The sequence below is a fragment of the Oncorhynchus clarkii genome, chromosome 12 (assembly GCF_045791955.1).
Source record: "Oncorhynchus clarkii lewisi isolate Uvic-CL-2024 chromosome 12, UVic_Ocla_1.0, whole genome shotgun sequence".
Lineage (NCBI taxonomy): Eukaryota > Metazoa > Chordata > Actinopteri > Salmoniformes > Salmonidae > Oncorhynchus > Oncorhynchus clarkii.
In genome coordinates this window covers 29489710-29513507 of record NC_092158.1, presented here as the reverse complement: position 1 = coordinate 29513507, position 23798 = coordinate 29489710, and the positions used below count along the sequence as shown (strand labels likewise).

General features: G+C 42.3%; 1 protein-coding gene across 3 annotated transcripts in view; it reads right to left on the bottom strand.

Annotated features, from left to right (window-relative positions):
• LOC139423003 (unconventional myosin-Ic-like) overlaps positions 1–23798 on the bottom strand; it is a 36190-nt gene that overhangs the window by 7215 nt on the left and 5177 nt on the right. Inside the window, exons 1-14 of one of the 3 annotated variants that reach the window (XR_011635786.1) lie at positions 20755–21415; positions 10527–10685; positions 7949–8064; positions 7501–7699; positions 7061–7141; positions 6393–6572; positions 6212–6310; positions 5966–6079; positions 5716–5787; positions 5356–5475; positions 5127–5212; positions 542–647; positions 314–394; positions 109–200 (exon numbers count right to left, since the gene is read on the bottom strand). Coding sequence is in view for 2 of the 3 variants with exons in the window: in XM_071174546.1 (XP_071030647.1) it covers positions 109–200; positions 314–394; positions 542–647; positions 5127–5212; positions 5356–5475; positions 5716–5787; positions 5966–6079; positions 6212–6310; positions 6393–6572; positions 7061–7141; positions 7501–7699; positions 7949–8064; positions 10527–10685; positions 20755–20772 (1523 nt within the window). In the remaining variant the exon portion in view is untranslated. Of the gene's footprint in view, positions 1–108; positions 201–313; positions 395–541; positions 648–5126; positions 5213–5355; positions 5476–5715; positions 5788–5965; positions 6080–6211; positions 6311–6392; positions 6573–7060; positions 7142–7500; positions 7700–7948; positions 8065–10526; positions 10686–20754; positions 21422–23798 lie in introns of those variants that run through there. The other 2 variants (XM_071174546.1, XM_071174547.1) reach the window with 2 other exon arrangements.

Here is a 23798-nt window from a genome sequence, read left to right as displayed (position 1 = left end):
TACACACAAAAACATATTTGGAACATGGTGCAAATTCAAAAACCAACTGTGAAGGCACCCATGTGTTTTGTGCATGTGTGTGTGTGTGTGTGTGTAAAAGAGACTCACGTGACAAAATGGGCATGGCCTCCCAAATTGTCCTCAAGCTTCTCGAGGAAGGAGATATCGCTGGGCTCCCCTGGTCTCAAACACTCCTCATCCTAAAACACATTTATACCTTAACATTCAACTAGAGACAGGGAGAGGACAGAAGGAGAGCGATATTAGAGAGAGGTGAAAGGTTAAAGTGAGTCAGAAACACTACTAAACTCACCAGGATGGAGATCAAGCCTTTGTGCTTTCCCTCTACCAGGTCACAGATTATCTTGTTGTCGAAGTACTTCACCGGTTCCCACTGAAATATACAGTATCATTACCGAACTACACCTTTATCACTACATGACAATTTATTTTTCTTAGTATACCTCAATTCTTGTTTTGTCTATTTGAATGAAAACACCCCTCTCTTTCTCTGAGTACCCCTCGACCCTCCCTGACTCACAGTGATGCCCTCTGCCTCGTACTCCTCCTGCTCAGACTTGAGGGTGAGCTCAATGAACAGCTGATGCAGCTTCTCATTGCAATAGTTGATGCAGAACTGCTCAAAACTACAGGGAGATGGTTAGGGTAAAGAATATGGCACAAAACAACTGTGCTACAATGTTTTGTATTTATTTATTAACCTTTATTTAACCAGGGGAACCCATTGATAACAGGGTCTCATTTCCAATGGTGCTCTGAGAAACACAGTTCAAGCAATGTGAGCAACAAATTTAAGCATGATCACCACAAAATGAGTTACAGCGCTTCAAATAAATTATATTACATTCAAAAGGGCAATAGAAACAAATATACAGTGCCTTCAGAAAGTATTCAGACCCCTTGACTTTTTCCAAATGTTGTTACGTTACAGTCTTATTCAAAAATGTATTACATAGTTTTCCCCCTCATTTATCTACACACAATACCTCATAATGATGAAGAAAAAACTGTTTTTTAGAACATTTTAGAAAATAGCTGAAATATGACATTTATAAGTATTCAGACCCTTTACTCAGTACTTTGTTGAAGCACATTTGGCAGCGATTACAGCCTCAAGTCTTCTTGGGTATGTCACTACAAAGTTTGGCACACCTGTATTTGGGGAGTTTCTCCCATTATTCTCTACAGATCCTCTCAAGCTCTGTCAGGTTGGATGAGGAGAGTTGCTCCACAGCTATTTTCAGGTATCTCCAGAGATTTTAGACTGGGTTCAAGTTCAGGCTCTAGCTGGGTCACTCAAGGACATTCAGAGACTTGTCCCGAAGCCACTCCTGTGTTGTCTTGGCTGAGTGCTTAGGGTCGTTGTCCTGTTGGAAGGTGAACCTTCACCCCAGTCTGAGGTCCTGAGCACTCTGGAGCAGGCTTTCATCAAGGATTTCTCTGTACTTTGCTCAGTTCATCTTTGCCTCGATCCTGACTAGTCTCCCAGTCCCTGCCATTGAAAAACATCCTCACAGCATGATGCTGCCACCACCATGCTTCACTGTAGGGATGGTGCCAGGTTTCCTCCAGATGTGAAGCTTGGCATTCAGGCCAAAGAGTTCAATCTTGGTTTCATCAGACCAGAGAATCTTGTTTTCTCATGGTCTGAGAGTCTTTAGGTGCCTTTTGGCAAACTCTAAGTGGGCTGTCTTGCCAATTTACTGAGGAGTGGCTAATGTCTGGCACTCTACCATAAAGGCCTGATTGATGGAGTGCTGCCGAGATGGTTGTCCTTCTGGAAGGTTCTCCAATCTCCACAGAGGAACTCTGTCAGAGTGACCATCCGATTCTTGGTCACCTCCCTGACCAAGGCCCTCCTCCCCCGATTTCTCAGTTTGGCCGAGTGACCAGCTATAGCAAGATTCTTGGTGGTTCTAAACTTCTCCCATTTAAGAATGATGAAAGCCACTGTGTTCTTGGGGACCTTCAATTCTGCAGAAATGTTTTGGTACCCTTCCCCAGATCTGTGCCTCGACACAAAACTGTTTCGGAGCTCTACGGACAATTCCTTCGACCCCATGGCTTGGTTTTTTCTCTGACATGCACTGTGAACTGTGGAACCTTACAGGTGTGTGCCTTTCCAAATCATGTCCAATCAATTGAATTTACCACAGGTGGACTCCAATCAAGTTGTAGAAACATCTCAAGGATGATCAATGGAAACAGGATGCACCTGAGCTCAATTCCGAGTCTCATAGCAAAGGGTCTGAATATTTATGTAAATAAGATATCTGTTTCTTATTTTTAATAAGTTTGCAAAAATGTCTAAAAACCATGTTTTTAGATGGATGAGGTAAATATGTTTAATACTGTCTGTAACTCAACAAAATGTGGAATAAATCGAGGGGTATGAATACTTTCCGAAGGCACTGTATATGGGGCGGCAGGGTAGCCTAGTGGTTAGAGCTCAATTTCGAGTCTCATAGCAAAGGGTCTGAATATTTATGTAAATAAGATATTTCTGTTTCTTATTTTTAATAAATTTGCAAAAATGTCTAAAACCATGTTTTTAGATGGATGAGGTAAATATGTTTAATACTGTCTGTAACTCAACAAAATGTGGAATGTGGAATAAATCGAGGGGTATGAATACTTTCCGAAGGCACTGTATATGGGGCGGCAGGGTAGTTGGACTAGTAACCGGAAGGTTGCAAGTTCAAACCCCCGGGCCGACAAGGTACAAATCTGTCGTTCTGCCCCACAGGCAGTTAACCCACTGTTCCTAGGCCATCATTGAAAATAAGAATTTGTTCTTAACTGACTTGTCTGGTTAAATAAAGATAAAAAAAATATATAAAAAAATATATCAACATGTCCAGGTGAACAGGCTACACCGATAATTCGAGCTTGGCTCCCAAGTTTCTAAAACATACAAAACCATCTATAGTCGCCATGATATTTTAATTGCGGAAATGTGATCATAATCAATAGGATATTTTAGCGATCCGCAGTAGAAGACGTAGAATGCCCCCAGCCTGCAGATGTGAGCTAAACAGCACACTTGCTTGCACTTGAGATGTGTTTTTAGGTTATGGATGAGAAAGTGAACTGGTAAATCCAAAACTTTAGCTCAGTTTGTAATGCTGCTTTGCGATCTATTAGGCGCAAGGGTTGTATTAAATAGGAACAATATGTATTTACTGACGCATTTGCCGATGTTCAATTCAATGGCACAAAACGTATAAACAAAATCATTCACTGTGAAAGTTGACGCAGCACTTCGTTTAAAGCATCAATTTATCAAATAAATTATTGTTTTGTTGCTCAAACCTCAGGCAACACCTGTCAAACTCATTTTCAAAAGACAGGGATGTCGATTCGCACAGGAATAGTATTATCAGAGGACCTTGGAGTTAGTCGAAAAACGGCTGGAATTATTACTCTTCTGCGATGTAAAAATGACCGACATAGCAGATTCAGACAGGACTTAAATTACAGACGTGGTGATACGTTCTAGTGATAAAACACAAGGCTGAGTGGTAGACTTTAAACAGGTTTTAAAACAGAATCTGCGCGTGCATGTAGATTTTGTTGCCATAGTCAATTACTGGGAGGAGTGTTGCTTGAACAATCTTCCTCCTATTTTCAAAAGTGAGACAGGATTTATTTCTATACAGGAAACCGAATCTTTACTCTCATTTTTTAGTCCGTTTATCAATGTGTGTTTTAAAGGACAGTTCACCGTCAATCCAAATACCTAACGTAAACTCACTCACTTTTGTACATCGCCTTGGTCCGTACAATTGACCTTATTTTAGCGCCCCAAAAACGTAATACTTCCAGATCAACTGTAATGTCAATACCATTGTAAAGCACAATTTCTCCCCTTTCCAACAAAATTAATGACATGACCTAAACGCTGCCCGTTTCTGCATAATTCAAGAAGGCAATGAGCTCCTTCAGGTCTTTTTAAAAATGGCGGGTGGGGAAGCGAAACTAATGCGTGATAGAGAGGAGAGGAGATGTGTGGGAAAACTGATTTTTTTCACTCGATCTGTCCAACTTATCGCCTCTAAAATGTAAATAAAACACTATAAAGAGTTTATATAATGTGTCATTACTGTCACGTAATAAGAACGTGTGTTGAGTTCCACATCTTTATTTGCAGTGAAACTTAAAAAAAACAAAACAATAAACAAGCAACAAAACGTAACCTCAGTGGTGCTACCAGCACAGACACAAACAATATCCCACAACCCAGGTGGGAACAATGGAGAAATTAAGTATGATCCCCAATCAGAGACAACGATAATCAGCTGACTCTAGTTGGGAACCATACCAAGTACACCAACATAGAAATAGGAAAAGTAGAACACCCCCCTAGTCACGCCCTGACCTACAACACCATAGAGAACCAAGGGCTCTCTATGGTCAGGGCGTGACAATTACATACCTATTTGAAGGTTTGTGTCAAATTTGAATCAGGTTTTTAGGGCGGTGCTAAAGAGATCTTCAGAAGTAAACAGCGGCTTTGAAAGTCATGATCGCTTACAGTGATGACGCATCCCCCCTTACCCCCGTCACTGTCCATTTCTTGTTTTTAAACGATGAGAGTTGTGCTACACCTGGTGGAGAGAGATTGTAAGACAGAAATAGTTGCTTTATGCGTGCTGTACGTTACGACATGACACGTCCCGTGTTCAACTTTTCTCCAATACTATAGAGCCATTACCATGTCGATCTTGAATAGAAACCTAGTTCACACCACAGATTTTGACGTCAACACAGTCGCTACACTCCCATTAGTTTTCTTTGTAGCCTCGTTTGAATGTCGCGGTTACTCACATTTGTACAGAATGGAGTGAGTTTACGTTAGATACTTATAATGGGGGACAAGCTCAATTTGGGCGCCTCTCAAGGTACAGATACGCAGGTCTTTAGGATACATTTTACGAGACCTGGAGAAAAACATAAACCTGGTTTTATCGACATTTAGAACTCATTTAAGATCGGTGCGTGATTCTTGAATTGAGTCAGAGCCAAACAATTACATAATGTACAGCACATTGCTATACAACACATATTCATGCACTGAATAAATGAGCTAACATTTGTTCTGGTACCTATTGTGCTGGAAGACCTCAAAGCCATAGATATCCAGCAGTCCTATGACTGATGATGAGCCCTTACTGCTGTTGTACACATCATCCTGCAGATAGACAGCACACAATACACTCAGTTTTGGAGGTAGCAAGCAGCATTATGTAGCTAGCAAAAAGAGGAGCAGTAACTATGAGCAAAAAAGCAAATTGTTTTGCTAGCTAGCTATCGTGAGTGATGTTTGTGTGAGACCTTGAATGCCAGAGACTGGTTGATCTTCACCACCAGCCAGGTGAAGGCACGGCCATACACTGCTTTGGCCAAGGCATCACGGGCTGCCACAGCCTGCTCAAAACTCAACGGGCTTATCATCTGGAACACACACACACACACATATTAGTGATGCAAAATACTTTAATGTTAACTTTGGTGTTATCCTCTGGGCTCAGCTGAACTGTATCAGTACCCTCTCTTTAAAACCACAATCTAAATATGCATGCCATACACATCAAAGACATACTGTATTACTTGTTTGTAAGTGGGATATTAAATTATATTATATTACCAGGCATAGTTCTGTATCAAGTGAAACAGCCCGCCATAGACACTCACCTCCTCCCCTTTGGCAGTGATTTTCTTATGAGTGAGAGCCTCTCTCAGTGCTGCTCCATCCACACCTAACAGCTGCAGGACAAGCAGGACAACATCAATATCTGCCTTTAGAATGGGGAATGTGTGTGTGTGTTAGAATGGGGAATTTGTGTGTGTGTGTGTGTGTGTGTGTGTGTGTGTGTGTGTGTGTGTGTGTGTGTGTGTGTGTGTGTTGGGGGAGTAGGGTATCGTTCATCTTCATAGTTCCAACCTTGGACAGGTATTTGAGCTGAGGCTCAGTGGTGATCTGGTTTTCCCCATTCTTTCCTTCTCCAAACTGAGTGTTCCCAAGATGGAGGACACTGGCGATTATATTCAACAGATCCTAAAGAGGGAGAGTGAACAGACATTTAAACCATGACCTTCTCATTCTTCACGGTGAAACTTTGGGTTGAGTGAAATTTGTTTGCAGTGAAAAACGGTATGCACTATTATTATACACTAAAATGTCTCTAACCTCCACCTCATCCTCATGGAAGCCGATGACGGTCAGGGCCTTCCTCACTGTTCTCCAGTCATTCTTATCATTGATGGAGCTCACCCTAGGACAGCAACCCTGAGAGGAACAGGGCATCACTGATCAAATAACTGTGCGCACACACAGACACACACACATGTGTGCACGCACAAACACACACCTTGACCAGGTATTGGTATTTCTGGGCGTTTCTCTCCAGTCCCAGCTTGCTGAGAAGGTTTTGTTCTCCTCCCTCGAGCAGCTGGTAGAAAATATGGAAGTTCCTCTCGCCGTGGTTCTGGTGCACAACACGGGACTTCTCCAGCAGGTAGTTGAGGATGTGGCCTCCTATCGGCGCCCCCTAGGGGAGGTTAGGAACAGGGACAGTCAAGGTACTGCTGAGTGTGGTCCTACTAGAGCTGCATTAAAGCCGATTTATGCTTGATCCGAAAATGCTGTCTGAAGGCTCCATACGGAGGGTGTAGCAGAATATAAACACAAACTCACTTCCTTGACAACTTCCTTCACAACAGCTCTGCTCCGCAAAGTGCAAGAAGTATGAATGCCCTGACTTCTGCAGAGGCCGCATCGCAGTAAATGCTGTACGGCCAATGCAGTTGCGGAATGACCATAAATGGTCTTTTAGTTGAATTATGCCCTCATGACTTAGACTCATAGTAAGGCATGCTGTATGGTAAGACCTGAATGCAACATGTTTTAGTTATGCACAATCTTTTGATGGAATGGTGTGTTGTAGAGACAGTATGGCATGAGTATCAGCGATAGTAGACTTATGTGAGGAAAATCCCTTAACCCAGGAGCCAAAAGAAAGAAGAACAAAAGGCTTACCCTGAAGTCAAACTGGACATCCATGTATTTGCCAAACCGGCTGGAATTGTCATTACGCAGTGTTTTGGCATTACCAAAAGCCTGTAGAGAGAGAGGAGTGAGTGAGGGGAACAACAGAGATAAGATCAAACACAGCTGAGAGAGAGGAAACATTAACAGTACAGTAATAGCATGTTCACAGCAGGATGTATCTATTGTTATGGCTTTGTCGGAGATTGGTTCAAAATATGCAATGTATCAACATGATTTCCCTCATCCACAAATAGATTTACTAGTTTGAAGCAACATGATTTTGTAGTGGGCCATTAATTTATCTTTGATGTTACACCAGTCTCAGTACCCCTGCTATAAATGTCCTTCCTCCTCCAGAGCCTTAGAGGTGCTCATGGGAAGAGATCCTTGGCAGGGGATCTTGAGAGGCGGCGGGGGGTATACCGTACCTCCAGAACAGGGTTGGACTGCAGCAGGCGGTCCCGGAGCGTACTCAAGTGGTCAGTGACAGGGCAGGTAGTGGCGTAGTACTGGAGGATCTTCTTGGAGGCCTCAGTCTTCCCTGCTCCGCTCTCTCCAGAGATCAGGATACACTGGTCCCTCCTCTCAGTCCGCATGGCCCGGTACGTGTTGTCTGACACCGCATAGCTACAGGATAGAGAAACAGAGGGGTGGGATACAAACATGATGTCAGCTAATGATCCAGCTCATACTGGTGTTTTCACATACAGTTGATCACGATCATATAGAAAACACACAATACATACTGTAAATGTATTGTACCCAATGCAGATTCATATGTAGGCCTACTGTATGTACATAAAGACATCTACACATACATGCTGGTCCTGCTTGGTCAGAGAGAGGTTCAGGATCAGGGGTCAGAGGGTGACTCACATGTGGGGTGATATCTCGTAGAAGCTGACCCCTCGGTAGCGCTCCATGTGCGCCTTGGAGTAGATCTCCAGGTCCTTGTTGGGGTTCACTGACACCAACACTGACCCTATGTAGGTCTGATACGGGGAGACAAGACCCACACACTGCTGTCACCAACCCCTCAAACACTGACATAAAATCAACCTTAACCAAACATTATGTGAAGCTATGTAGGATCAGTCGTGAAGAGGGCACGACAACACCTCTTCCCCCTCAAGATGCTGAAAAGATTTGGCATGGGCCCTGAGACCCTCAAAAAGCCACTGCTTGGTATGGCAACCGCTTAGCATCCGACTGCAGGCACTACAGAGGGTAGTACGTATGGCCCAGTACATCACTGGGGCCGAGCTATCTGCCATCCAGGACCTCTATACCAGGAGGTGTCTAAGAAAGGCCCTAAACATTTTCTAAGACTCCGGGCACCCAAGTCATAGACTGTTCTCTCTGGTATCGCACGGCAAGCAGTACCGATGCACCAAGTCTGAAACCAACAGGACCCTGGACAGCTTCTAACCCGAAACCACAAGACTGCTAAATAGTTAGTCAGGTTAGCTATTGGTTAACGATTTATCTGCATTGACCCTTTTTGCACTAAGTCCTTTGACTTATCACATACGCTGCTGTTGCTGTTTATTATCTATCCTGTTGCCTAGTCACTTTATTCCTACCCATATGTACATACAGTGCATTTAGAAAGTATTCAGACCCCTTGACTTTTTCAACATTTTGTTATGTTACAGTCTAAAATTGATAAAATCAAGCTTCACACAATAACCCATAATGACAAAGCAAAAACTGTTTATTTAAAAAAAAAAATGCAAATCTATAAAAAATAAAAAAAAACAGAAATACCTTATTTACATAAGTAGTCAGACCCTTTACTATGTTACTCGAAATTGAGCTCAGGGTGCATCCAGTTTCCATTGATCACCCTTGAGATGTTGCTACAACTTGATTGGAGTCCATCTGTGGTAATTTCAATTGATTGGACATGATTTGGAAAGGCACACACCTGTCTATATAAGGTTCCACAGTTGACAGTGCATGTCAGAGCAAAAACCAAGCCATGGGGTCGAAGGAATTGTCCGTAGAGCTCCAAGAGGATTGTGTTAAAAAAATATGTTTGCAGCATTGAAGGTCCCCAAGATCATAATGACCTCCATCATTCTTAAATGGAAGAAGTATGGAACCACCAAGACTCTTCCTAGAGCTGGCCCCCCGGCCAAACTGAGCAATCGGGGGAGAAGGGCCTTGGTAAGGGCAGTGACCAAGAACCCGATGGTCACTCAGAGCTCTAGATTTGTCCTTCTGGAAGGTTCTCCCATCTCTGCAGCACTCCACTAATCAGGCCTCTATGGTAGAGTGGCCAGACGGAAGCCAATCCTCAGTAAAAAAAAACACATGACAGCCCGCTTGGAGTTTGCCAAAAGGTACCTAAAGAACTCTCAGACAATGAGAAACAAGATTCTCTGATCTGATGAAACCAAGATTGAACTCTTTGGCCTGAATGCCAAGAGTCACGTCTGGAGGAAACCTGGCACCATCCCTACGGTGAAGCATGGTGGTGGCAGCATCATGCTCTGGGAATGTTTTTCAGTGGAGACTGGGAGACTAGTCAGGATGGAGGGAAAGATGAACGGAGCAAACTACAGGGAGATCCTTGATGAAAACCTGCTCCAGAGCGCTCAGGACCTCAGACTGGAGCGAAGGTTCACCTTCCAACAGGCCAACGACCCAATGACGCAGACAAGACAATGCAGGAGCAGCTTTGGGACACGTCTCTGAATGTCCTTGAGTGGCCCAGCCAGAGCCTGGACTTGAACCCCATCGAACATCTCTGGAGAGACCTGAAAATAGCTGTGCAGTGACGCTCCCCATCCAACCTGATTGAGCTTGAGAGGATCTGCAGAGAAGAATGGGAGAAACTCCCCAAATACAGGTTTTCCAAGCTTGTAGTGTCATACCGGCAGGTAGCCTAGTGGTTAGAGCGTTGGGCCAGTAACTGAAAGGTTGCTAGATCGAATCCCTGAGCTGATAAGGTAAAAATATGTAGTTCTGCCCCTGAACAAGGCAGTTACCCCACTGTTCTTAAGCCATCATTGTAAATAAGAATTTGTTCTTAACTGACTTGCCTAGTTAAATAAAGGTTCAAAGAAATCTAATAAAAATGAAATACCCAAGAAGGCTCTAGGCTAACAAAGTACTGAGGGTCTGAATACTTATGTAAATGTGATGTTCCCATTTTTAATTTGAAATAAATTTGCTAACATTTCTAAAAACCTGTTTTTGCTTTGTCATTATAGGGTATTGTGTGTAGATTGATGAGGGGAAAAAACGATTTTATCCATTTTAGAATAAGGCTGTAACATAACAAAATGTGGAAAAAGTCAAGGGGTCTGAAATCTCGTTGTGTATTTATTCCTTTCTCGTGTTATTTCTATATTTTTTCTATATTTTTTAATTTTGGGGGGTTAATTTACGAAGCATGTGACAATCATTTTTATAGGACCAATATTTCCATAATGATATGATTTTTTACATAGATGAGGTTCTCCCCAAAACGTCGGCGCAGGTTTTCGATGAAGGCCGCCTCGCTGGTGTAGTTCTCCAGCAGGACAAAGTCCTGCACCCCCACCCTGTCACGTGCTGTCAGAGTACTCTCCATAACTAGATGAACTCTGCCCTCACCTCCCAAATCCTAGAAAGAGAGAAAGAGATAGATAGAGAGGGATGGGGTGAGAAGAGGGGGGGCTTCATTGCCTGCTGCTCTTTCCCCAAATACACATAATCCAAATTGACCCCACCAATATGCACTTCATCTAGACACGATAGAATTTGACAGGTATAAGCAATATGTTAAAATCCTCACCTTGCCCCCTGATAGGCTTGGAGTAATTTTCCCCATATCGCTTACATAACCTCTTAGATCTACACAAGTGCATGGAGGGTTTGGCAGAGGTTCGAGTTGGGATTGAGTGTATACCGACAACACCACAGCACTGCAAATAAACAGCTCTACAAGAGGCTTGTCAAGAACAACCACATCAACCAGAGGAAAGCACACACAGGACATTCAGACATACAGAACACAAATCAAACAATGATGACATTTCAAGAATCCCTAATATAAACAGTGTCTCTAAGCTCCTCTATTGTGTGATTGTGAGATAGCGTATTGGGATGTATATACAGTAAATACAGGCCATAGCTCCAGTCAGGTTCTGACCAATGCCGTTAAAGAGGTGTGTGTACATGTTAACACTGGTACACTGATGGCAAACATGACAGGAATTAATATCCAGAGAAGTTCACCGTCATGTCCATCAGAAAAAAATCCCAAGGGTACAGACACACAAATAAAAATATACCTACTGTGGATTATCCAGCTATGACTGTACTATAATCCATCAGTACAGACCAGAATTTCAAGGCTAGGCTACATCCTATATACCAGCACAGTGCTACTGTACAGATTAAGCCAGCCCCTCCTAACACACACATTCACACATGCACGGACCCCCACCCACCCACAAACATACACACATGCAAGCACGCACGGACGCACACGCACACACACACACACAAAGGGAGAGGAACAATGGGGCCAGGTGCTTTGGGAACACACAGCCCTGTCAGGGGTGTTGTTAGGGGCCTCGTTAAGGTAATTAACTGGTCGTTATCTCTGAACGCTTAATGGTGGAAAATCCTTGAAACAACACAAGGACAACAGTGGAGTGTAGCCAAGAACTTTGAGCAGAGGAAGGCCAGGAGACACTTCCACTCTGCGCTCTAACCCCTCTAACTCAGTGTATTGTTCTCCTACTCACATCTGCAGGTGGCCTTCCTGCAGCCAGTAAAACAGAGGAATTCTTTCTCACACACACATGAATACATAGCGATTAGCGAATCAGTCAGATTTTCCGAAGGATATAACTGAAGTATTTTAGGGTCAGGTTTAGGGTCAGGTCTTCAAGGAACTCCATTGAATGTGTCTTTTGTGTGTTTCTCTCAACTCTAATGCTATAGCTCACACCCTTCTTCTGCCTCTTTAAAGGGTTGTGAGTGGACTCTCAAGTAGTGTAGGCATAGTTGCTGTTGTCCTAGTGGCCCTCAGTGAAAAGATATGTGCAGTACGTACTCATCAGAAAAGCACAAGACTCTAGGTCAGGGGCGTCATGCACCCATTCTTTTAGAGGAAAGTACGTGAGGATGAATGGAGGTGGTCCGGAGGTGGAAAATTCTAAGAATTTAGCATTTTTCAAACACCTGAAACAGATTTTTCCTGCAATGTAGAGCCATAATCATTATGCCCAATTCCATGTCAACATTACGTATATTTTTCTGCATAGATTATATTCTAAGCATACCTCTTTACCTGTTCAATTGTCATTTTAAAATAATGCACATTGATTAGGATTGACACCCTCCATCTCAGATTGTTCTGAAACTGTTTTTGTTGTTATTAAAAATAAATAAGATTAGTATTCCTGCAACAGTATTTTGTTGAAATATAATTTGATCTCTAAGAAATTAATCTAATTGATTGCACCCAAATTGGTAATTACATTTTTTAGGATTCATATAATATTCAGTAAATATAGTATGTACTATAACATCTGATTGTGACTATAAGTTAGACATGAGGAATACAAAAAATAAATCAGAAGCCACCAACGGACACCCCACGCCCCACGGGAATTCCACCCCACGCCCCACGGAAATTCCACCCCAACAACAAGTATATAGTATCAGTTTTCTATGTTTGACGTAGTATGGAGGAGTTGTGGTTCGGAAAATTGTTTCTTCATCCTATGTAATGTATTCTCTGTTAATTTGGTGATGTCCCCCCCCATTCAGAGAAATGTATAATTGAAGTTGTTGGGTTTATGTCCCATCCTACATTCTGATATTACCAGGTTCTGACCACTAGATAGATAGTTCACCCCATTATCAGCCTGAAAGCCTCATTCTGGGACATTTCTGCGAAAAGATAGCTGACATTTCTCTTTTTCAATGGAGAAAGATGAGTGTCACAGGGGTGACGTTTTTCCCAATACTTTTATTTATCCTTTACTGACCTAGGCAAGTCAGTTAAAAACAGATTATTATTTACAATGACAGCCTACCCCATCCAAACCCTAACAATGCTGGGCCAATTGTGCACCGTCCTATGGGACTCCCAATCACGGCCAATTGTGATACAGCCTGGAATCGAACCAGGGTCTGTAATGACGCCTCTAGCACTGAGATGCAGTGCCTTAGACCGCTGCGCCACTCGGGAGCCCAATACATTAGGTTCAATGTGAAAAGAGACCTGAAAATAGCTGTGTAGCGACGCACCCCATCAAACCAAACAGAGCATGAGAGGATCTGTAGAGAAGAATGGGAGAAACTCCCCAAATACAGGTGTGCCAAGTTTGTAGCATCATACCCAAGAAGACTTAATGCTGTAATCACTGCCAAAGGTGCTTCAACAAAGTACTGAGTAAAGGGTCTGAATACTTATGTAAATGTCATATTTCAGCTATTTTCTCAAATGTTCTAAAAAACAGTTTTTGCTTCATCATTATGAGGTATTGTGTGTAGATAAATGAGGGGAAAAACTATGTAATACATTTTTGAATAAGACTGTAACGTAACAACATTTGGAAAAAGTCAAGGGGCCTGAATACTATCTGAAGGCACTGTATATTTGTTTCTACTGCCCTTTTGAATGTAATATTTTTAAAAATTGAAGCGTTGTAACTAATTTTGTGGTGATCATGCTTAAATGTGTTGCTCACACTGTTGTTCTCAGAGCACCATTGGAAATGAGACCCTGTTATCAATGGGTTCCCCTGGTTAAATAGAGGTCAATAAATACAAAACATTGTAGCACAGTTGTTTTCTGCCATATTCTTTACCCTAAGCATCTCCCTGTAGTTTTGAGCAGTTCTGCATCAACTAGTGCAATGAGAAGCTGCAACAGCTGTTCATTGAGCTAACCCTCAAGTCTGAGCAGGAGGAGTACGAGGCAGAGGGCATCACTGTGAGTCAGGGAGGGTCGAGGGGTACACAGAGAGAGAGAGGGGTGTTTTCATTCAAATAGACAAAACAAGAATTGAGGTATACTAAGAAAAACATATTGTAGTGATGAACAAAATACTGAGTAAAGGGTCTGAATACGTATGTAGATGTGATATTTCCATAAATTAGCAAAAAGTTCTAAAATCCTGTAATTGCTTCGTCATTATCAAGGGGACTGAAGACTTTCCGAATGCACTGTAGATTCAGCTGCAGATCGATTTTGTTGTTGAGTGGATGGTTGGGGGGCTAGAACATAATTACAAATCATTTGCAGACTGCATATTGACCGCAAGAAGCGCCAACAGATATATTATATAATATTTGATTAAAACATAATAATTTCAAACCTTGCTTACATTTGTATACAATCACGTGCCTCTCTATTATGCGTGGGAATACTTGGGAACAGATTGCCAAAATTAAAATCACTTGGAGCTGATTTCCTGGTGTGTTTAAAGTATTTTATGTCCAACAATGAAAATTCAAAAAAATGATGTGGTCCAAATGAAACCGCCAGTTGGGGAACCATAGCGTGGGATGGGGGGTCTGTGGTTGGCTTTTGACCATCTCTTTGGATTCCTCATGTCTTAGTCATTGTTAGAAAACAGTTTGGTCTAAATCAGATGTTAGGTACTATTATTATTTAATATTATATATATTATAATATTATATATAATTTGGGTGCAATCAATTTGCTTAATTTCTCAGAGATCAAATTATATTTCAACAAAATAATGTTTCCAGAATGCTTATCTTATCTGTTTCTACTACAGAAACAATTTCAGAACAATCTGAGATGGTGGGTGTCATGGCTTGCTGAAATGACATGGAATGACCCCTATAGTAGTGAGGGTTGAAGGTATTGTAGTCCTATGTAGCCAAAAGGGTTGTGGATCTATGAGAGGCAGCAGGGAGGCTTCAGCTGGACTTGGCTCTGGGCCCTTTAAGTCAGCTCAGTTGGGCTGATTCCCCTCAGTCTCTTCCTTATAAGGTGCCCCTCTCTTCTGTCCCCAGACAAACCTACTATGGGTGGACACACATCATCTCCAAAGCTGGCTCTCTATCATGGATGTGCTAGCACTGGACAGTATGGAAAAATACCAGCTACAGTATGTCCCTGGAGAGCCTAGAATCAGTCGCAGGGAATGTAGATGACACATTGTAATGATGGGACAACTTTAGTCCAAACACATACAGTACCAGTCAAAACTTTGGACACACCTACCCATTCAAGGGTTTTTCTTTATTTGTACGTTTTCTACATTGTAAAATATTAGTGAAGACATCAAAATTATGAAATAACACATGGAATCATGTAGCAACCAAAAAAGTGTTAAACAAATCAAAATATATTTTAGAGTTTAGATTTGTCAAAGTAGCCACCCTTTGCCTAGATGACAGATTTGCACTCTTGGCATTCTCTCAACCAGCTTCATGATTAGTCACCTGGAATGTATTTCAATGAACAGATGTGCCTTAACCTATGCATGTCAACATCAGAAGCCTCCTCCCTAAGTTTGTTTTACTCATTGCTTTAGCACACTCCGCCAACCCTGATGTCCTTGCCGTGTCTGAATCCTGGTTTAGGAAGGCCACCAAAAATTCTGAGATTTCCATACCCAACTGCAACATTTTCCATCAAGATAGAACTGCCAAAGGGGGAGGAGTTGCAATCTACTGCAGAGACAGCCTGCAAAGTTCTGTCAGAATTTTTTGAACATCTAATTTGAAAAATTAACCTCTCCAGAAATAAGTCTCTCACTGTTGCCGCCTGCTATCGACCCCCCTCCGCTCCCAGCTGTGCCCTGGACACCGTTTGTGTATTGATCGCCCCCCATCTAGATTCAGATTTTGTTCTGTTAGGTGACCTAAACTGGGATATGCTTAACACCCCGGCAGTCCTACAATCTAAGCTAGATGCCCTCAATCTCACACAAATCATCAAGGAACCCACCATGTACAACCCTAAATCCGTAAACATGGGCACCCTCATAGACATTATCCTGACTAACTTGCCCTCCAAATACACCTCCTATGTTTTCAATCAGGATCTCAGCGATCACTGCCTCATTGCCTGTATCCACTATGGGTCCGCGGTCAAACGACCACCCCTCAAGCTCCTTAAAACACTTCTCTGAGCAGGCCTTTCTATTCGACCTGGCCCGGGTATCCTGGAAGGATATTGACCTCATCCCGTCAGTCGAGGATGCCTGGTCATTCTTTAAAAGTAATTTCAGCAACCCGTTCAAAAAACGCAGAACTAAGAACAGACATAGCCCTTGGTTCCCTCCAGACCTGACTGCCATTACCAGCACAAAAACATCCTGTGGTGGACTGCAATAGCATCGAATAGTCCCCGTGATATGCAACTGTTCAGGGAAGTCAGGAAAGCAAAGGCTAGTCCAACCCCGGCCAACAGCTTCCCAACAACCAAATGCATGCTTTTCAACCGTTCGCTGCCCTCACCCGCCCGCCCGACTAGCATCACCACCCACGACATCATCTACAAAATAGCTTCCAATACCCTACTCAGCAAACTGGATGCAGTCTATCACAGTGCCATCCGTATTGTTACCAAATCACCTTATACCACCCACCACTGCGACCTGTATGCTCTAGTCGGCTGGCCCTCACTACACATTAGTCGCCAGACCCACTGGCTCCAGGTCATCTATAAGTCTATGCTAGGTAAAGCTCCGCCTTATCTCAGTTCACTGGTCACGATAACAACACCCATCCGTAGCACACGTTCCAGCAGCAATCTACCTACCTCATCCCCATACTGTTCTTATTTTATTTACTTTTCTGCTCTTTTGCACACCAGTATCTCTACTTGCACATCATCATCTGCTCATTTATCACTCCAGTGTTAATCTGCTAAATTATAATTATTCGCTCCTATGGCCTATTTATTGCCTACCTCCTCATGCCTTTTGCACACACTGTATATAGACTTTCTTTTTTCTACTGTGTCATTGCCTTGTTTATTGTGTTATTGGCTTGTTTATTGTGTACTCCATGTGTAACTCTGTTGTTGTATGTGTCACACTGCTTTGCTTTATCTTGGCCAGGGAGCAGTTGCAAATGAGAACTTGTTCTCAACTAGCCTACCTGGTTAAATAAAGGTGAAATAAAAAAATAAAATAAAAAAAACCTCTCCAGGCTAGATGGGACACTACCGTCCCACCTGACCAACATCCAGTGAAAGTGCAGGGCGCCAAATTCAAACTACAGAATTGTAAATATTTAACATTCTTGAAAATACACATGCAATATGTCAAAATAAAGCTTAACTTCTTGTTAATCCAGCCAATGTGTCAGATTTCAAAAATGCTTTATGGCGAAACCATACCATGCGATTATTTGAGGACAGCACCCCATCAAACAAACACATGACAATAATATTTCAACCCGCCAGGCGTGACACAAAACTCCGAAATAAAGATATAATTCATGCCTTACCTTTGAAGATCTTCTTCTGTTGGCACTCCAAAATGTTGCATAAACATCACAAATGGTCCTTTTGTTCAATAATGTCCTTTTTTATATCCATAAAAACTCAGTTTAGCTTGCGTGCATCAGTCAATAATCCACTCAGTTTCCCCCTGTCAAAATGCATACAAAATGAATCCCAAATGTTACTAATAAACTTTTCCAAACAATTCAAATAACATTTATAATCAATCCTTAGGTATCCTAATACGCAAATAAACTTAATTCAAATTTAAGACAGAAAATCATAATTGTCTTTACCGGAGATAAACAACAAAGAACGCGCTTTCCTTCACGCACTTGAAATCACTAAAGCCAATTTAAAGGTAATTTTGCTAAAAACCAGCCTGAAACTCTTTCTAAAGACTGTTGACATCTAGTGGAAGCCATAGGAACTGCAATTTGGGAGGACTTGGGCTTATAATTAAAATTCAAGCCATTGAAAACAGTGTTTTTGGGATGATGTTTTTGGGATGGTTTGTTCTCTGGGTTTCGCCTGCCATATCAGTTCTGTTATACTCACAGACATAATTTTAACCATTTTAGAAACTTTAGAGGATTTTCTATCTAAATCTAATTATATGCATATCCTAGCTTCTGGGCCTCAGAAACAGGCAGTTTACTTTGGGTACGCTTTTCATGCGGAGGGTAAAATAATGCCCCCTATCCCAAAGAAGTTAAAAGTTCACGTGTGGAATTTATTTCGTTCTAAATGCGTTTGAGCCAATCACTTGTGTTGTGACATGGTAGGGTTGGTATACAGAAGATAGCCCTATTTGGTAAAAGACAAGTCCATATTAGGGCAAGAACAGGTCAAATAAGCAGAGGAAAAGGACAGTCCATCATTACTTTAAGGCATGAAGGTCAGTCAATACGGAACATTTCAAGAACTTTGAAAGTTTCTTCAAGTGCAGTCGCAAAAACCATCCAGCACTATGATGAAACTGGCTCTCATGAGGACCGCCACAGGAAAGGAAAACCCAGAGTTACCTCTGCTGCAGAGGATAAGTTCATTAGAGTTAACTGCAACTCAGAAAGTGCAGCCCAAATAAATGCTTCATAGAATTCAAGTAACAGACATCTCAACATCAACTGTTCAGAAGAGACTGCATGAATCAGGCCTTCATGGTTGAATTGCTGCAAAGAAACCACTACTAAAGGACACCAATAAGAAGAAGAGACTTGCTTGGGCCAAGAAACTGGGCAATGTACATTAGACCGGTAAAGATCTGTCATTTGGTCTGATGAGTCCAAATTTGAGAATTTACGTTCCAACCGCCATGTCTTTGTGAGATGAAGAGTAGGTGAACGGATGATCTCCGCATGTGTGGTTCCCACCGTGAAGCATAGAGGAGGAGATGTGACGGTGCTTACCTGGTGACACTGTCAGTGATTTATTTAGAATTCAAGGCACACTTAAAACTAGGATAGGGGGCAGCATTTGGAATTTTGGATGAAAAGCATGCCCAAATTCAACTGCCTGCTACTCATCCCCAGAAGATAAGATATGCATATTATTAGTAGATGTGGATAGAAAACACTCTGAAGTTTCTAAAACTGTTAAAATCATGTCTGTGAGTATAACAGAACTTATGTAGCAGACAAAACCCCGAGGACAAACCATTCAGATTATTGTTTTTTGAGGTCACTCTCTTTTCAATGGGTTTTCATTGGCAATCCAATGAAAACTAGGGACTTGCTTGCAGTTCCTACCACTTCCAATGGATGTCACCAGTCCTTAGAAATTGGTTGAGGATTTTCCTTAGTGTAATGAAGAAGTATCCCTGTTCAAAACGAGGGTCACTTCATGTGTACTGTTTGATAGAGGCGCGTGACCAGAAAGCTAGGGTCAGTTTGTTTTCTTCCTGTATTGAACACAGATAATCCCGTATTCAATTTTATTGATTATTGACTTTAAAAAATACCTAAAGTTGTATTACAAAAGTAGTTTGATATGTTTTGGAAAAGTTTACAGGTAACTTTTGAGATATTTTGTAGTCATATTGCATACGTTGGATCCGGTGTTTTTCTGGATCAAACGCGCCAAATAAATGGACATTTTGGATTCATATGGACGGAATTAATCGAACAAAATGACCATTTGTGATGTTTATGGGACATATTGGAGTGCCAACAAAAGAAGCTCGTCAAAGTTAAGGCATGATTTATATTTTTATTTCTGCGTTTTGTGTCACGCCTGCAGGGTTGAAATATGCTTTCTCTCTTTGTATACGACGGAGGTGCTACCCTCAGATAATAGCATCGTTTGCTTTCGCCGAAAAGCCTTTTGAAACCGGACATGCGGGGGGATTCACAACACGTGTAGCTTTAATTTGGTATCTTACATGTGTGATTTCATGAAAGTTCGATTTTTATAGTAATTTATTTGAATTTGGCGCTCTGCATTTTCACTGGCTTTTGGCCAGGTGGGACGCTAGCGTTCCACATATCCCAGAGAGGTTTTAACCAGTATGGCTAACACAGCATTCTGCAGCAATACGCCATGCACTTAGTGGGACTATCATTTGTTTTTCAACAGGACAATGACTCAACACACCTCCCGGCTGAGAAAGGGCTATTTGACCAAGAAAGAGAGTGATGGTGCTGCATCAGATGACCTGGCCTCCACAATCACTCGACCTCAACCCAATTGAGAGGAGGAAAAGCAGCCAACAAGTGCTCAGCATATGTGGAAACTCCTTCAATACTGTTGGAAAAGCATTCCAGGTGAAGCTAGTTGAGAGAATGCCAAGAGTGTGCAAAGCTGTCATCAAGGCAAATGGTGGCTACTTTGAAGATTCTCAAATCTAAAATATATTTTGATTTGTTTAACACTTTTTGGGTTACTATGTGATTTCATGTGTTATTTCATAGTTTTGATGTCTTCACTATTATTTTACAATGTAGGAAATAGTGCAAATAAAGAAAAACCCTTGAATGAGTAGGTGTGCCCAAACTTTTGACTTGTACTGTACACCATGACTCATGCTGAGCACATTATTTGTGATTGATGAATGACTGAACGTGTCTCCCTTTCCTCTTTGTGGTCGCTGTGAGGGCAACCCAACATGAGCTTACATTACCTTCAGAGGAATGTTCCATATGTTCCGTACACATCTGCTCTGTGTGTTCTGCAACACACACACACACACAAACAGACATCTATGACATGTTATGAGCAGCATGTAGAGAAAGGAAAAGGATCTTACCCTTCCTCGGTACCTCATCCTGTCCTAGCTTAGTGTTTGGTGATCTCGCTATCTGGTCCTTGGTGCCTCTGGAGTCACTGGTCCTCCCTCCTCGTCAGGAAGACTCCCTATGTGTTCTAGTTAGTCTCTCTGTCCATGTGCAATAGATTCAGATTACAGTTACTCTCTCCTTCTTCTCTCTCTCTCTCTCTCGCACACAGTACAGTATACTGTCTCTGTTTCTGTAAGTCTGGGTCTCTCTTTCAAACACACACATACACCCCGCTCTCCCTCCCTCTCTCTCTCTCGCTCTCTCTCTCTCTTTTCTCTCAGTCCCTCCTGCTACCCTATGAGGACAAAACACACAGCATCAAGCCTAAATACCAGAAGTTCAACTTGTTTACACCTTCAGCCCGGTAGTCCCATTGACAGATGAAGAAAACATCCTCTTCTCCACTAGTCCGCAAGTTCTTAAACCACCGATCTGAAACACGGGCTGTAACTCCACTTACACATTTGGACCGGAGCAACTTCCAAAAAAGAAAGAGAGAAAAAACATACAAGGGAAAGTATGCTGTCTGAGCCAGACCAAAGAATAGAGGGCAAAGAAAAGGAAGATTTCAAAAGGTTTGGAAAAATATCCAAACAGCCCATGGACGTTAACAAAACATGTAATCGCTCTGAAACTATTTTTTTTTTTTACAAAAATCACATGACTGAGGCCTGAGGGCATTATTTCCCTCCCTCCCTCCTTCCTTCCTTCATTCCCTCCCTCCCGTCTTCCCTTCTTCCCTCCCTCCCGTCTTCCCTTCTCCCACAAGCTGAGACAGATTTGTAGGAGATGACAGCAATAGAACTGTCACACCAACAAGATTCATTTCATACCCAACCCTCTCCTTTGGCTCTCTTCCCGTCCATGAAAAAAAAAAAACAGTCCATTCAACACAAGATGCATCACTCTCTTACAATAACACCAGCACAGACATTTCTCTTATATCATTACTCTGCTGCCCCTTCTATGCCATATGTTTTTGTAGGCTACAGGCTATATGTTCACACATTTGTTCACACATTTTGTGACTGTGTGTTAGTGATAACTATATCCCCTAACCCCTCATGTACAGTACACACGGAGTTTGTGCAGCAGTGCACTTATTTGTCTCTTTCACCCTACTGACAGGGTTGGTAAGACCAAGGTCACTGGTCTCAGTTTGAGGACGGCACTCCCTATTGTCCGCCTCCACCTCTGTTCTGATTTCCAGTTACTATCATTTAAACCCCTCCTCCCCCATAGTCCCCTCTCTCTTTGCCAACATCATCAGAAATCCAGCCTTGTGGAATTTGAATAATGTTTTCCAGACGGAGCCTCTCTCTCTCCCACTCTGAACAGAGTCACATAAGGGCAGTGTGCAGAACAGTGAGATCCAATATCTCTCCACCCAGACCTATCCTAAAAAGACCCACAGTGCATGCTATGCTCTCCACCCCCTTTTCACTCAATAGCAATAAACAACATCTTTGGATGTGTTTTTACAAATGCTATAAAATATTATTTTTTTAAAAGGCACCGCAACACTTTTTTACATGACCAAATAAAGCCTAAATAACTTCCCTACCATATTCAGTCCTTCTCATAGTAGCATAGACTGACTCTAATTTATGAAATTACAGCAAAATTGTGCATGATACTGTAGCCTAGTCTAAATCTCCAACGACGAGACATTCTGACAAAAGCTACATGCAACAGCATTGATAGGCTTTAGGCCTATGCCGATAGTTTATGCTCTTTCCCCTCATTGTGTTTTAACTGGTGCGTTTTCCATCACTGGCGTGATGAGGAATGATAATGATATTTGGGGCAAGGAAGTCTGAGCGAGGCCGGGAGGGATTATCACACTGGATGTCATTCCCACACACACAAAAGCACGTGCACATGTGCACATACATCCATGCGTAACACATGCAGGTATGTATGCACACACAGGTATGTATTCACCCTCACACATGTACACACACACACACAGTTTATACATCAAATATTCATAGGAAGACCAGATCAGTACCACATCAGTAACAAAAACACACACATACACACAGGTACACACACACAAAATGCATGTGTGGTGATAACGTAAAAGAGGAAGGCTAATGAGTATCAGGTATAATCCCTGGAACAGAGCAATAAACTCATCGTTATCTACACGACAACTCTTGCCAGACTTCTCTTTTTTTCCTCTCTCCCTTTCTATCCCTGTTTATGCTGCCACCTATACTCCATTTCACCCAGTCTGTTAGTGTTATAAAGCACTGATGCTTAAACAGTGTTCTGTGAGAGAAGGGCTTTGTCCAGAAAAAAAGTATTAGGTGTATTAACAGAAAGTTGGTCTTTTTACATTTATTTAACTAGGCAAGTCAGTGAAGAATAAATTCTTATTTTACAATGACGGCCTACCCCGGCCAAACCCTAACCCGGACAACTCAGGACCAATTGTGCGCCGCCCTATGGGACTCCCAATCATGGCCAGTTGTGATACAGCCTGGAATCGAACCAGGGCCTATAGTGACGCCTCTAACACTGAGATGCAGTGCCCTAGACCGCTGCGCCACTCTGGAGCCCCTGTCAGTGTGAGGTTGTGTAAACAGCAACCTTTGTATGAGGCTCTGTCTAGTCCACTGGTTCCCAACCTTTTTTGCTTACTGTACCACCAACTGAATTTTGCTCTTCCCAGAGTACCCCTGAAGTACCCTCTCATGTACATTTTATCAGTAAGCATGTGGTTTCATGAGTGTTCTCAAGTACCCCTTGTGGATAGACCAAGGAATATGGTTGAGAATCCCTGGTCTAGTCTATGAGTCTACAGTATCACACACCTTCTCCTGCTTGCTGTCCATCTGTGTTTGATTTCCACAGCCACCATCTTTTTCTCCCTCTCCTTTACTCCCCCTCCTTACCTTCACTCACACTCAGCAGTCTCAGGCCCCCTCTCCCTGACAAAACACTGGAGCTGTTCTTCTGAAACCTCACCCACTCTCTACAAAGGCCTACATCCTTTAGGGGTGGGTGG